The sequence below is a fragment of the Centrocercus urophasianus genome, unplaced genomic scaffold (assembly GCF_019232065.1).
Source record: "Centrocercus urophasianus isolate 14NV4802_14NV808 unplaced genomic scaffold, USGS_Curo_1.0 seq_9, whole genome shotgun sequence".
NCBI lineage: Eukaryota > Metazoa > Chordata > Aves > Galliformes > Phasianidae > Centrocercus > Centrocercus urophasianus.
The window spans coordinates 37308217-37324380 of NW_024885532.1; the positions used below are offsets into that span (position 1 = coordinate 37308217).

The 16164-nt window shown below is 41.3% G+C and overlaps 1 protein-coding gene across 1 annotated transcript in view; it reads right to left on the bottom strand.

The window, feature by feature from the left end:
* Nucleotides 1-15551, bottom strand: part of CEP126 (centrosomal protein 126) — a 35899-nt gene extending 20348 nt beyond the window's left edge. The window contains exons 1-5 of the mRNA XM_042838724.1: nucleotides 15415-15551; nucleotides 14644-14769; nucleotides 4533-4678; nucleotides 3067-3172; nucleotides 1402-1600 (exon numbers count right to left, since the gene is read on the bottom strand). Coding sequence (XP_042694658.1) covers nucleotides 1402-1600; nucleotides 3067-3172; nucleotides 4533-4678; nucleotides 14644-14769; nucleotides 15415-15551 — 714 coding nt within the window. The remainder of the gene's footprint in view (nucleotides 1-1401; nucleotides 1601-3066; nucleotides 3173-4532; nucleotides 4679-14643; nucleotides 14770-15414) is intronic.
* Between the last annotated feature and the right edge of the window lie 613 nt (nucleotides 15552-16164).

Consider the following 16164-nt stretch of genomic DNA (forward strand, 5'->3'; position numbering starts at 1 on the left):
TGAAATTTAAAGAAAGCACAAACGTTTCAAGTATAAGTAGTTAGAACTTGAAACTATTTGTCAGAGGGAAGAAGCTGAGCAACCCCTAGTGGTGCTAGAAAAAATAAATTCTGAAAAAAACAGCAACACTTTGGATAGGATCAAAGCATTTTCAAAAATACACAAATTTGAAAACACATTAATTTGTGAATTCCTATATTACATTCTGTGTCTAAAGCTGATTACAGAGCATAAGAATGAACATTAATCAACAACTTTTCTAGTACAAACTGTACCATCTGCCTCTTCAACTTTTCTGAAGTCTACTCCAGTTGAGTGAGATTTTCTCTATTGGCCATCACCTTCTCAAGGTTCTCACAAACACCCATTGGAACAAAGTGGGTACAATGTGCTTGGAAAGGCCAAGATCAGAGAACTCCAAATACAAGAGCTGCACTCAGTTCTTCAAAAGTTTTCCATACAGATGCATTAAAAGGAAAAGCCCTTGCTCTGTTGCTACTAAAGATCCCACATCTCCAGCCATTGTCAATGTAAAAATGATTGCTCCTCATTATGTTAAGGTGATTTCAGGTCCACAAATCCATGCACCAGTAGATAATATTATAGAAATATGAGTGAGATCAAACTTATATACTTGTTTTTGGAAAAAAAAAAAAAAAGTAACATTAAAGAAAATACTTCCAAAATCAAAGACAACATTGACTGACCTAAAGTCACACTTAAAAGCACAGCTGAAAGAAATTATTTTGAATCTCATTTATTCTTGATTTTCACTGTATTTCTAAAGTAGCTTTTGAAATTGATTTGCATTCTAAAAGTGAACATGGGCACAAAGTTAAGGAGTATTCTGGGCTTTTTACAAGAGCACCTGCGTCTGTATCAAAGATGACAATAATAGACTTAGAATCTCAAGAGACATTAAGTGAATGCACAAGAAATCACCACTGATCACTGGGAAAGAAAAATAATTAACTCAACCTTTGATCTACCATAGTTGTATTGCTATAGCACTGTAGCAACCAGCAAAGCAGAAACTTAAGTGTGTTAGTGGAAGCTGCCAATTTAAGGTTGGAGCCACCAGAGGACCCTGTACAGACTAAAGCCTAGCAGCTACTCCAGAGCCAGGAATTCTGATATACAAATCTTAGGTTCTTAGAAAAAGACAGCATGACTGACATCTTTGAGGTATTTATGGAAAAATCCTTACAAACATTTTTAAAGACTTCTGAATTCTCACTGAGTATTTGCAAAGTCATGCTATGAATTATCTATTGGTACAGCCTGGTGCAGAGCGCTCGAATTGTTAAGTTGTGCTTAACAGCTCTCATTTTTATTCCATTCAAGAAAGTTCATATTATATTTAAAAAGCATTCTTTAACAAGCCAGATAAAAATATCATACCTCCAAGTTGCTGAGACGCTGTTTTTCAAGCAGCTGCTGCATTTCTTTCAGATTTTTCTGGAATAGAAGTCGGTTATTATCCACACTTGTTCTGCTGCTCTCCTGCATTGTTTTGTCCAAGCCAACCATTGCTGAAATCTGCTCCTGATGTGAATAATCCTTCCTTGATGCTGATGAGTATGAAGTGTCATCTGTGGTTCTTGATGAAAGTGAAAAAATTATTACTTTGGCTTATTTCTATGTGCCAACTATACACTTTCAAGCACGTTGCTTTCCAAAAGTAAACATCATCAATAAATGCCTGGCATGTGAAGGACAGCGGAACTACGTGTAACTCCAGGTGGTGCTGTTTGTACTGTCCTGCGTTAAAACTGTCCAGCACTTTCCATTTTAAAGCTTCTCTAATTTATAAATTGTCAGAGTTGTGATTGGATTGTTGGGTGACTGCCTCAGGCTGAATTAGTCTGGAAAATGTCAGCCAACAGTTTGGTCATCTGCAGGACTGGAACGTGGAAGTCTTTTGGTTTTGTTTTTGTTTTTTTTTTTTTTGTTTTGTTTCTTTTAAGAAGGAAAATGGCCTTTCTTCTTGAATTTTTTTTTTTCTTACACGTGGCTGGTTTATATAGAGGATGACTATAAACTGATGCTGTCAGATATTCCCTTACTTCAAATAGCAAAAAGGCTTAACTGTATCTGAAGAGCCCAACTCTACTGATAACCTGCAATGGCATCAATGTGTGACATTAAGGAATTTGTATTTGCTACCTGAAATAAAAGTCCGCAGAGTAACTACTGTAGATGGGTACTGTGGTCAAGGTGAGCTCAGATGAGGATTGTGGAAATCATAGGTTTACAGAGGTTGAGAATTATCTAGAACCGTAGGTCTGGCTGACACTGGGAATTAAAACCAAGATGCATGGGAAACCAAATGACAAGTAAATGTGCAGTCAGAGACTGGGAAAGCAGGAAATCTATAGCAAGATACATTCAAGAACAAAATGTGGACAGAACTGGAACAAGGCTGGGTAAGATCAGTAGGAATAGGAATTGAGTCCTAGAAAATGACAGGCAAAAACTAGGTAGCTATCAAGAATGACAAAACCAAGAAACAAGTACCTTTAGTGAATAGAAAATGCAGGAGTTGGACTTGGTGATCCTTATGGGTCCCTTCCAACTTGGGATATTCTATGATTCTGTGATAAGGCAATGCATCTTAGAAAAAGTGCTCAGGGAGAGCGAAGTATTGATTTCAAATGGTACGTGATGTAAGAAGAAATTACAGGGGAAATTGTTATATGCAAACTGCACTATCTTTGAGTCCAAAGAGTAAAATCAGGATGAGAATAAGAAAGCAACCTGACAGAATGCTTTATTCTTCATAGAATAGCTTGGTGACAATGGCAGTCTGAGTCAGGCATAACTGAATGTGGACTAGGTTCACCCTGCCCATTCCCAAAATTCCCCCGAAGAGAAAAGATTTGTGTCATCAGCTCTTCTGCTATTTTATGTAGTGGATGCAAACAACTTAACGATGTTTCATAATATTTTCATTGGAACAGTCCACAGAAGCACTTCCTTTCCACAGAGGGAGTAATCATCTGCTGTTTTTCGAACACAGTAGGCAACTTACTTTTGTTGATCATCATAGTAAATGTTTATGCTTACCTGCAGGCAGTTTTATTTCTGCTTGGCAAGCACAATCCTGATGTTAAAACTGATCCTTTAATTTGTTCAAGAGCTTCCTTTAACTGAAAAGCTGCTTTTGTCTGGACTAGAGGTATTAACAGAAAAAACAAATTGGAAAACAATCTTGAAATTAGAATATTTAACCATGATGTTTTGGTTAAAATTCTTAAGTTTGGAGAGCCTAAATTCAGACTGTTACAATAAACTCAGGGTTTTATCATTGTTAGGCATGCTGGAACATCTCTAGTTTCTGTGAAACAAGGTACAGTCTGTTTAAATCTTTATAGTAATGAATTTATTCAGCAGTTCTGATATTTGGTTTTAGACTACACAATTGAGAAAGTAGGTGGTTAAAATATCCAGCACTAACTTTGTTTTTACACCATGATTATTACGGTCATTCACTAAGCCAAAGTTATGGCTTGCAAGCATTTTACAGAGGCCAAATTGTGACTTAGGAATTGAAGCAGTGGAGAAAGAAAAAGCCCAGATTGGCCCAAGGTGTTGCTTCTTACAAATAAAGAAAGGTAAGACAGAAAGGGCCAGAGACAGAATTACTATTAAGAAAACCAACAAAAAGATTGTGATTCGTCATATTGCTACACAGTCCAGTCTGTGAGGAGAGCTCCAAAGAAGCCCTAAAACAGTACTGTCCTGTTTTGTTATTTTATTCTGACATTTGATCTTGAAGTCAGAGACGTTACCTCACAGCTGGCACAACTGCAGTTGGAGGAGTAAATCCTCCAACTGGAGTTGAAGGATTACTAAGTATTATACCATGTCTTCAGAGTTTCAACACTGGAAAGTTGACTGGAAGTCAGACTTGGCTGAAGCTATTCAGAACTCCTGCCAATCTGCACTCATTCCAACAAAGAAAGCAGGAATTGAGTTGCAGTGATCACTTCTTTCCAGCAGTGAAAGTACAGCTCAAAAAGCTGACTAATTCAGCAAAAGTTATATAATACATTAATATACACTAGGACTGCCTTTTCCTAATGATAAACAAAAGGCATATGCTTGAATATTTTGTATTCAGGGCTTCAAATAGGGAACCATCCGAATAACTCACAATGACTTCTAACATCTTACACAAAACTCTGAAATTACAGTGTTATAAGCAATAAAGACCCTGCAGCAAAACAAGTGAGAAAAAAAAGGGAGCTGCAATACCTCTGGGAGATGATTGCATGCTGCGATTGGAATGAGGTGAAATATCTCAGTTTTTAGAAAAAAAGAAAACACCAGCCCTTATTACTTCATTTGTTTTACCCACTGTTGTTATACATATCAAATCCGTGCTTCTTGTCACTTATGTTCTGCTGACACTAATTAATTCAATGAATTTGAGTGAAGTTGATTGTTCTATTTGGTTTCAATAATGTTCTATTAATTAAAAAAAAAACAACACACTATACTGTGAACAATGAACATTTTCATTTACAAACCTATCTGCTTGTGTTGGGAAGCAGGAAGATGAGCACGCTGAAACTTCTCAGTTGTTTCCCAAAATTTGATTTTCCTTTGTTGCAAGACTTGTTCTCTAAATCTTCGTTCTTTTTCTTCTTTTTGCTTCTGTCTTTCTTCAAAGGCTCTGTATTTAAGAAGAAAAATTAGATGATATTTATGCTTTCTAATTACATTTGCAATAATATCAGCAACTTGTCTATTATCTGGTGGTGTTTGAACAAAAGCTTGTCCATGAATTAAATGCTACAAACCTCAACACAACTGAATTATTATAGTCAATATGAACCTGAATGGGACGGTGGGTGACAAAGAAATGCACTATAATATTTTTATTTTCTTAGCTTCAGCCAGAGATGTAATGATTTCTTATATGGGAATTAACATGCAGGCTCATTCAGCTCATCACTGATATCACTTTCACCACATTCCTTACATTACCACATAAATGTGTAACAGTGGGCAAACACACAGGATGATGAACTTCAACTACTGTGTGTCTGTAACTTTCAAGAGCTTAAGAGTTGTTATCCAGAAGCAGCACACAAGAGCAAGAGCTTTAACCTAGAAATATGTAGGAATTGTACTGACTTCCAATTGTTGGGAAAGACAGTCAGTTCAGTAGGACAAAATGGGATCCAAAGCTCTAATTGATCCTCTCGGTTCTCAATACCATACATGCTTAAAATGTGTCCTTCTACTGACTGGAAAGCAAAGCAGGATCCAGTTGAAAACAAGCATCACCACAAAGCTTACCTCCTGTAGGCACAAGCTTGATGAATGTGGAATTTTCATTCCTGCTGACAAATGCATCAGCTTTTGCTGACAAACTTACATTGGCTCCTTGAATGAAATCTACCCTCTACCTGTAACCTTATTGGCACAGTGCCTGCATAGGCAAACTATTGCATAAACACATAACTTATCAAATTCAACCTCTACAAAGTCTGCCATGCAGGGATCACTACAACAGAGCTACTCTGTGACTCAGGCTTTTTTATTTATTCTTCCTTTTTCTTCCAAGGGAAAAAGTTTGAACTGGGAAAACAAACAGAAAAATAATTTGAAACAGGTACTTTTTGTTTTTAGAAGCTTAAAGGCTGTAATTGCACAATAGTAAAAAAAAGGAAAAGAGCCAACTAATTCTCAAATACTCCCTTTTACAGGCAGATCCTCTTTAGTGCACTTGAAAGACAAAGCGTAGCAGACATTTCTGCTATTTTGAAAATTTCTGTAGGTCTGGTTGTCAAAACACACTGAAACTAAAACCAAATCTCCCAGTTTTGTGGACCAATTATTGCATTTTGTTAGTAGAAAGTGATGACAAAAGATGCACTCCTATAAAATTGGAAAAGCACTGTGAAGAGATTCCATGCAGCTACCCAAACCTGAAGTCACATATTTGCTTTTCTGATACCATGGCTATAATTATAAATGCACCTTAACACTCTCCCCCTATGATGAGGAGAACAAGAGGTTGTTATATATGATCTTCCAGCAAGGTGGACTGAGTTGACTTGAAGCATGGCATGAGGCCCTAACAGCAGTTATCCAAGAACAGACCAAATCTGCAGAGAAATACAAGCATAAAGGACACAACAATTTGGTTCAAGCTTCACAGGAGCTTTAATTGTTCATACACTCCAGAAATTTCAGTACTAGAACTAGAATTTACTGTCAACTTTTAGTATTCTGATATTCACTAATGGTAAATACAGAAATCTATACTATTGAAACCCCTTATCCTGACTGAAAATATAGGAAAATCACAATAGAAGAAACAGATTTGCTTATCCTAGGAAGTATTTTAAAATCATTCTTCTACGTCTCCTTAATTTTTCCAGAAGTTGCTCACTAAGGCCTTCAGTTGAACTGTAGCTGTCAAATTCAGATGTGGGAAATTATACAACTTTGTGCCTGGAATAATTCCAGAGTATAACTCCAAAAAGGAATGAGTAAATTCTGACAGAGTCTTTCACTATTGATTTTTTTTAAAGGATTCTGGAATATGACATAGCTGCACTGTTTCACATTCCTTATATTTGGAATCACCGCTACTCATCATGATCTCTGTTTGGCTTGAGTAAGACACGAGGCAGAAATGCATTAGAGATATTCTATGAAGTCTGTGTCATTAACTTCTTGACCTCACAGAATGTAAGTTGGGAAATCCAGGTGCATTATGTAAAAGAAATAATTCTACAAATGCACAGTGACATCTTACAGGAAAGTACTGCAAAACAAATGTTTGTTCATCTACTTGCCTTAAGCCACCAGCTTAGGTAACACTGGCAAAAGAAAGTAGCTTTAAGATGAGGAGTTACCACAAGAATTTCCTGACTGGTGTTCTTTTAACCTTTTTTTTTTTCTGTCCTATTAACAACCCAGTGGTGCAGCAATTTCTGCAATGGCTGCCCCAAATGTTTATAGCAAATGTGGAATATAAAGCTTAAAAGATTTAGCAGTTTCGCATACACAGACATCACGTGGAAAGTATTTTCAAGCTAAAACCAGTATAACCAGATGGTGAAACTATTTCCTTGTTAATGTAACTAACTTATCTTCACAGTGAACTGATGGATGCTACATTTGCAGGTGGACTGAATGCTTATTACCACCTAAATGCTTATTTCTACACAGTGCACGTGGAATGCTATGAAATGAGTTGTTTGATGCCGAGATGATATTCATTGGGATACAATTATTCACTGCCATAGCTTCTTTGCAGATCAGTGCATGTTAATTTTAAAATGGGTATGCATACAGTTGATGATGACTACGGCAAGATCAAGAAAAGGGCAAAATGGGATGTTACACTCTAAATCTCAAGTGAAATACTTACCAGGACCATAGGAACATAGATTAATTGTATTTCCTCATCTCCTCTGATTATCGTATGCTGAATAAGGACTGCCCAAAATTGCTGTAAGGGCTTCAGAAAGATCAACCCTGAGGGCTCACAGAAAGCTGTCTTCCAAAATGCCCTAATGGTTCACAGCAGAATTGACCACACTACCCAGCAATTTGTTCCACTCCAAATCATATTTACTAGCAAAAAGGAAACACTCCTCACATAAAGCCAAGATTTTTGTTGTTGTTAGCAAAATTCACATCTTAAGGGACTAAACAGGTCTAATTGTCACAGAAAAATAAATATTATTCTGGAATATTTCTAGCCGAAGAAAGCCTCAATAATGGTTATAATAGTTTATAGTTTTATTTGTACTCTTATTTTCTCCTCCTTTTTCTGATATGCTCATTCTTCCAGTGCTCTTCTGGGTCCCAATACTGGTAATTGCATTCTGATGGTCTTGGTGTGTTTCAGTGAGTTGTCAGCATCTGGAATCCCTTCTTCAGAAGCAATGAGATGTTCATATTCATGTTTTCTTCTTTCTCACCTCAGGACCCCCTTGGAGTCATTTTTATGCTTCCTACCACACTTTTACACCTTTGCTCTTCTTTAACAGATCCACAGGTTCACAGTCCATCCAAATATTTCACACAGGGTGCCTTTAACATTAATTTACATGCCACTTCGTTGTTCTCTTTGTTACAGCCAGTTTTGTCAGATCCAGGTCTGCACCTCCTTAACAGACTAGTGGTGAGTTGTTTATAGCTAAGGGGTCTTCAGTACCAGACCTGCATTCTGTCCACTATCATCTGTGCTTGCACTTCTCTTTGCCACGCTCTGTGCTTCCAGTTCTCAAGACCTCTGCTCTTGTACCAGGCTTGGACTACTCTGCGTCGATACATTAGTCATAAATATTCCATTCTACATAGGATTATAGCCTGTAACTGCTGCCTATGTAAAACTATGATCATACAATAAAAGGATAAAGAACAGAAAATAAATTAGCTACTGGCACCTGATCAAACTAGAGAAATTGCTATTATCCCTAAACCAAGGAAAACAAAGGTCTGGGAAGGTCAAGAAAAGTTCAGGCAGAGAAAAGACAGTACAGTCCTGTGGCTGGCAACCAGCAGTGGCAATTCTGGATTAGAGGTCTGTGTGGTTACAGTCACCACTGCCTTCTGAATTTTCATTCTAATGTCGAAGGCAGCACCGAATTCTTAATACTCTTCCTTCTCTGTTTACCAAGTGCTAACATCTTTCTCCTGTCTCTTGCACTAGCCTGCTTTTTGTCTTCTCTCAAAGAAAGATGTTGATGAATAATTTAAATAATCAGTGATAATCAGCCAGTAGGTGGAGCACAAAGCTTGTGCATATATGTTTTTATTCTTCTCTTTCTTTAACAAAAAAAGAAGCAGTGAATAGATTGAAAACTGATACAAACTTGGAAAATATTTCCTTCCCAGTTACAGCAGATGGATTAGCTATTCAGATTCAAGGTAATGCAAAACACTCAGCCAGGGCAGCTGACTGTAAAGTTTAAAAATGCATGCAGACAATCACAGGAGATTTTGTGTTTCCTGAACCTACCATCTACCTGCAACCAGTAACACCACAGTGAAACTCAACACACGTTTAGCACTGAGCAGTAACAGCAGGATGCTGCACTTCCAACAGGGTGACAGCTGGTATTTAAAATGCACTGAGGTGTACGAACACAAAATACGATACTCTATTCATCTGTATCAAGAATGTGCTTAGGCAGTGCCTCATACTTCATAGAATAGTAAAATCATTAAGGCTGGAAAAGGCCTCCAAGGTCACCCAGTCTAACTGCCCGCCTACCACCAATACTCACTAAACCATGTCCCTAAGTACTGCATCTACTGTTTAATGAAACATCTCCAGGAACAGTGACTCCCCCACTTCTCTGGACAGCCTGTTCCAATGCCGCACCACTCTTTCAGAGAAGAAATTCTCCCTAATATCCAACCTGAACCTCCCCCTTCAACGTGGCACAACTTGAGGCCATTCTCTCTTGTCTTATCACTAGTTATATGGGAGAAGAGGCTGACCACCACCTCGCCATAATCTCCTTTCAGGTAGTTGTAGTAAGCAATAAAGTCTACTCCGAGTGTTCACTTCTCCAGACTAAATTTCCCTCAAATGTTCCTCATAAGATTTGTGCTTCAGACCCTTCATGAGTTTTGTCTCCCTACTCTGGACACGCTCCATGGCCTCAGTGTCTTCCTTGCAGTGAGGGACCCAAAGCTGGCCATAGTATACAAGATGTGTCCTTGCCAGAACTGATTACAGGGGAACGATCACCTCCCCAGTCATTCTGGCTATACTGTTTTCGATATAAGCCAGGATGCCTCTGGTCTTCTTGGGTGCCTGGGCACACTGCTGGCTCATGTTAACCAAGCATCAACCAACACTCATAGATCCTTTTCCTTCAAACAGCTTTCCAGACACTCTTCCCCAAACCAGTAGCTCTGCGTGGGGTTGTTGAGAGACCAAAGTGCAGGACTCAGTAACTGCTCTTGTTGAACTTCATCCCTCTGGCCTCAAGCCCATTGAACCAGCCTGTCCACATCCCTCTGTAAGGCTCACCTACTCTCACTGCAGGTCAACACTTCCCCTCAACTTGATGTTATCCGCAAACTTACTGAGAGTGCACTCAATGCCCTCATCCAAATCATCAATAAAGATATTGAACAGGATGGGTCCCAATATCCACCCACGGGGAGCACCATTCGTGACTGGTCACCAGCTGGATTTAATTCCATCACCAGTCTCTGAGCTCTGCCATCCAGCCAGCTTTTTATCCAGCAGTGACTGTGCCTACCCACTCCACAGGCTGCCAGTTTCTGCAGAGGAATACTGTGGAGACAGTGCTTTGCTGAAGTCTAGACAGGCTACATCAACAGCCTTTCCCTCATCCACCAGGTGAGTCACCTGGTCATAGAAGGAGATCAGACTGGTCAGGCAGGACCTGACTTCTATGAACTTATGCTGGCTGGGCCTGATCATCCGGACGTCCCACACATGTTGTGTGATCTCACTCAGCTTGCTCTGTTCCATAACCTTCCCTGGCACCAAGGTCAGGCTGAAAGGCCTGTCATTCCCCAGATTCTCCTTTATAGATAAGGATCACGTTAGTAAGCCTCCAAACCTCTGGGGCCTCTCTGATTGACCAGGACTGCTGACAGATGGTGGGAAGTAGCTTGGCAATCATGTTCACCAGCTCAGCATCCTCAGATGGATTGCATGTGGCCTCATGTACTTTTGACAGTCCATGTGGAGTAGCAGGTCTCTAACTCTCTCCACCTGTACTGTGGGGAATCCATTCTGCTCCCATATTTCAGTACAGGCATCTAAGTCATAGAGGTAAGCCATTATGTCCGACATAATGGCTTCTACCTCCTCCTGCTTGTTGCCATGCTGTGTGCACTGGTGTAGAAGTACTCCACCTGAGCCGTTAGCCCTGCACCCAAACCTGGCACTGTCTCACCAGGCTCATCTCTCACCAGTCTCATTTCGTCTCCCCCCCCTTTCATACCTAGCTTAATTTCTGGAATGCTGTTATTTAAACAATATCTGTCACCTACTGCCACAGAGGATGTTTGACTATTAAACTGATCTTGAAATTGCAACTTCATGTGTGAGACAATTAGTGAGACGATAAAGGAAGGATTTTATTGTTACTCAGGAAACTTGTGTAAAGGTAATCTGGCTAGTTCATAATATTGAAGTGCTGCTGTTAATACAAATTCAAGAATTCAAGATGCAAAGAAACTGATGCTATCAGATATGATATAGATATGAACACTGATTCCTTTAAGCCTTCACCTTGAAGAAGATCTCTGATTTTTGCTATTGAGATTTTGCTTTCCAAAACAGTACCTGCTTTTTTATATGCAAGTGAACTTTTGTTTTTCACTAATACATTAATTAACTGAGCACATCTTGTTAGGATTTGAACATTTTTAATGTTGAGGCTGTTGCATTTTAGAGGTATTGTTTGAAAACAAAAGACTTCAGTCTGCATCCTGTCTGTATATGGAGTTCTCATTAGCTTAAAAAGTGCATAAAACAAGACTGAGAACAGAGCAGAGGTTCTGCTACATAATTCCTAGGTCTGTTAGAGGAAATTCACTGCTTTACTTTTCAAGAGAGGCTTTGTAAATTTAAGGCTGGCCTTAAATCTGGTCATGCTCAACCAACTTTGCAAGCTTCTATGATCAAATGACCAGCTTTGCAGATAAGGGGATAGCAGTGGATACTGTCTACCTAGTAAGACAGTAAGTCTAGTAAGGTAGACAGTAAGACTCTAGATACTGTCTCCCATTAGATCCTTATAGAGGAGCTGTTGAAATATGAGCTGGATGTGCAGACAGAAGGGTGGGCTGAAAACTGGCTGAATGGTTGAGGCCAGAGGATGGTTACCAGTGGCACAGGAAACTAACCTCTTTTTCCCAGGAGTCAGTACTGCATCCAGACCTGTTCGACATCTTCACAAATGGCCTGGTTGATGGAGGAAAGTGAACTCAAAGCAAGGTTGCAAATGACACTAAACTGGAAGGAGTGGCTGATAGGCCAGAGGGTCCTGCTGCCATCCAGAAAGATCTCAGAAGGCTGGAGAAATGGGCTGACAGAAATCTCATGAAGTTTGACAAGAAGTACAGATCCTGCACCTGGGGACGAGCAACCCCAGGCATAAATATATGCTGGATTGCATCCAGCTGGAAAGGAGAATAGCTGAAAAAGTCCTGAATGTCCTGCTGAACACTAAACTGAATATGAGCCAGAAATGTTCCTCTGCAGCAAAGAACCCTAACAGTGTAGCATTAGACAAAGTACTGCCAGCAGGGTGAAGGAGGTGATCCTTCCGCTCTACTTGGCATTGGTGAAGTCACACCTGCAGTAAAGGGCTGGACTCCTCAGTACAGGAGAGACATGGACATCCTGCAGAGAGTTTAGAGGAGAGCCTCCAGGATGAAGAGGGGACTAGAGAACTTCTCCTGTGAGGAGAGGCTGAGTTGAGCCTGTTCAGCCTGTACGTGAGCAGGCTCTGGGGGATCTCATCAATGTCCAGTAATACCTGAAGGGATGGTGCAGAGAGGAAGAGCCAGACTCTTTTCAGTGGTGTCCAGTGCCAGGACAAGAGACAATGGTCACAAACCGAAACACAACAGGATCCTTCTGAACACCAGAAGCACTTCTGTGCTGTACAGGTGATGGAGCACTGGCACAGGCTGCCCAGAGAGACTGTGAAGTCTGCTTCTTGGAGACCTTCCAAAGGCACCTGGATGTGGTCCTGAGCATCCTGTTCTGAGGCAACCTGAGCATGGGTTGGACTAGATGGCCTCCAGAGGTCTCTTCCAACCGCAGCCACTCTGTGTGAAGGCTAGAAGTAGCAATTAAATTGCTGTATTTCACACAGTACCCATCTATGCTGCATATGTTGAAAGAAAAAAAAAAAACATTGAAAGGAAATCCCAGTTTTGAGAATATAAGGGAGCAGTGCCAAGAATAATTTTTGATGCTTGCCTATAAGTCCTGCCGGAGCATATTTAAGGTGCTGCCATGTGAGAACTTGGAGCTTAAGGAAGTCACACAATCCTTGAGAAGCCATCATCAAAGCTAGCACCTTTACAATATGTTACAAAGATAGCATCTCTTGGCTCATAAGCAGAGTTGAGACATAACCTGATGGCTGAACCATTAGAAGACAAATCACTTCCTACCTGCATAACTTTCAGGAAAAAATATTCAATTTCAACCAACTTTTAAATTCCAAACCACTTTTCACTATATATGCTCTTGGTTTTGAATTTTATATCACAGTTTATTAATACTACATGCACTTAATACCTTTCTAACATTTGACAACTACCTCATTTATAGCTAGCAGAATACTTGTCCTCACAGATTTCCATCTGAACTGCTTATGACACTTATTCTCAAATATCACAAATGGAAATAATTTTCTAATTTTTTAACTGACTCACTTAGGTAACTTGGATTTATACTGCATAATACACTTAAGGCCATAATGAAATTCATATGGAAACGTATTTATATATCAACATGTATTAGTTTAGCTACTTCAGTCTGTCAAAAATATGCAGGTTGTCTGCTGTTTGCTTTTCCATCAGCGCATATATCAAGATCAGTAATATGATAAATAGCATTCATCTGAGAAGAGCAGTGTTACAGTGGTGCTGTTCCATAAAACTAAAGAAGATATTTAATCTTTCAACTGAGGCTTGGTATATTATCTGCAAGGGTTGTGGGTCTTTAATCATACCCAAGTGATACTTTCTCTTCATTCTTCTTTTTATTTCAAGATGTGTGCTGACAGCACAGCACGTCAATCTTTTGTGAAGCTAAAACAGCAGTATAAATAGTGTCTGCTGCCCCTGATGACTTATCATCTTATCATCCTATCATCCTATTTCAGGAAATAAATGTTGTACAAAAAATCACCTGATATGGAACTAAGGGGGAAGTGTGTTTCAGGGAGTTAACAATGGGCAGAAGTTGGTTGGAGGCTGAGGGCTTCTTCTGAAAAGACTTCAGTAGGAGCCCATCCATCTGTATGTTATACAGAGCCACTCTCCTGCACATGAATGCTAGGGAAATGCCTACTACTTACACCACTGCACTCAAAACCTCAGTGTACGTTTTACTCAACCCACAGGTTGTAGAATTTTTCATGACTTTGCGCTTTCACATATGAGGAAATGCTGAATATTCAAAGCTCTGTTTAAAATGTCAATACACAATAACTCCATTACAAATATACTTCTTTTCTAGAGAGGCTTAGCACTGCCTTTACTGGGAAGTGGGAACACCAAGCCTTATCACAGGGGAAGCTGTGCACTGTCATTGCACGTGCTCAGAAGCACATACACTTCAGCAAGCAGTGACAGCTGCCTGCCTGCCGACTCCTGGATGCCTGAATTCATTTGTTACAACCCATCAAAGATAACAGAAATGGAAGAGTAACATAAATGCAGGTCAGAGCCATGACGTGTGGTTTTGGTTCAACAAATAGCAGCTTGGAATGTTGCTCCCTTATAATTTATTTTAGGTTTAGTGAATTTTTTAAGCCTAGGAAAAGCAGTGAGGCTGCTTAGCAAAGTGAACATGCGCATTGTAGAAACACACTGACCTGTCTCAAACTTCTCACTCTGCTTTTTCTAACCTCCCACAGCACAGCCCTTGTTACTCACCTCCTCCTTCTGTTGGTCTCCTTTGAATACTTCCGCGCTCTGCTCCGACACAGCCTTTGATCTTCTTTCAGTGCCCAGCGCTCCTCTTCTAAATCCCATCCCACAGGAAATGCTAAAGCTCTGTCCCTGGCGCTGTGTTAAGGACAGTGCTGGTTGTATCTCCAGAGCTCACGACAGATGCAGAAGCTGCTGGATGGACTTCACGCACCTTTGTGAGCAGCAAAGGTCAAACTTCATCCCATTACATTCAAGATGCTGATAGACTGTTTGGTTAATCACACAACAGATGCTACCATAAATATGTATTATGGTCATAACTCATTCAGTGTTCATCTGGAAAAACATGTACTTTACTGTTTACAGTCATTTTAACACATCACAGAATCACAAGATTGAATTGGATGGGACCCTTAAAGGCCATCTGATCCACCTCCCCTGCAGTGAACACGGACACCTGCAGCTCCACCAGGTGCTCAGAGCCCCATCCAGCATCCCTGGAGCGTCTGCAGTGACGGGCACCACCACCCCCTGGGCAACCTGTGCCTCTCACCATACAAATGGCGCCCCTTATCCCCCACACTGTCAAAACCGTTTTTCTTCTACCCAGAAGAGAGAAAAAAAAAAAAAAAAGGTTGGGGAACGCCGGCTGCCACACCGCCGCTCCGCACCCCCGTCCCCACAGGGCCCCACCCCGCCCTTCGGCGAGGAGCGGGCAGCCATTCCCGGGCAGCTGCCTGCGGGCGGCTCGCGGAAGGATACGCGGAAGGATACGCGCACGGATCCGCGCCAGCGCCGCGTCCCGCCGGTTGCTGGAGGTCCCGCCGCCACAGCGCTCCGCCGCCCGTCCCGCCGGGCTCCACGCAGCGCCCCGGCACTGCCGTACGCTCCTGTGGCCGCACCGCCGCCATCATAGCAACGAGAGACGCCGCTTCCTTCGCGACGGGGCGGGGCGGCGGGGAGCGGCCGAGGGGACGGCCGAGGGGCGGCGGTTTGTCCCGAACAGCCCCGGTTGGGGTTCGGGGTGGCGCGGGGGCACGACGGGCGCTGGTGGAACGGCGGGAAAGACCTGGAGAGAACTGTATCAGCTAGATCTGTATGTGAAAAGTTCTGCCGCCTTAAGACGGAGAGGATATGCTGGAATGGAAGCGCTTCACCTCTAGTTCAGAGGAACAGCTCCAGACTCACCGCTCTGCCCAGTGTTGCAGGCAGAAGGCTGGTTGTTACTTCTCTGCCTCCCAAGCAGACCTCTTCAGTTCTTTTCACACTCCGAAGACCCCAGTCTGTCTGATAAATGCGGTGTTTTACTGAGGAATAGACTCGTTTGAGTTGGAGAAAACCTTTAAAGGTTATCTAGACCAACTCCCCTGCAATGAACAGGGACACCTACAGCTCCAGTGTGTGCTCAGAGCCGTCCATAACTTCCAGTGTCCCAGGGATGAGGCATCCAACATCTCTCTGGTCAGCCTGTCCCAGTGCCTCACCACCATTACCATAAAAATATTTCTTCTTATATCCAGTCTC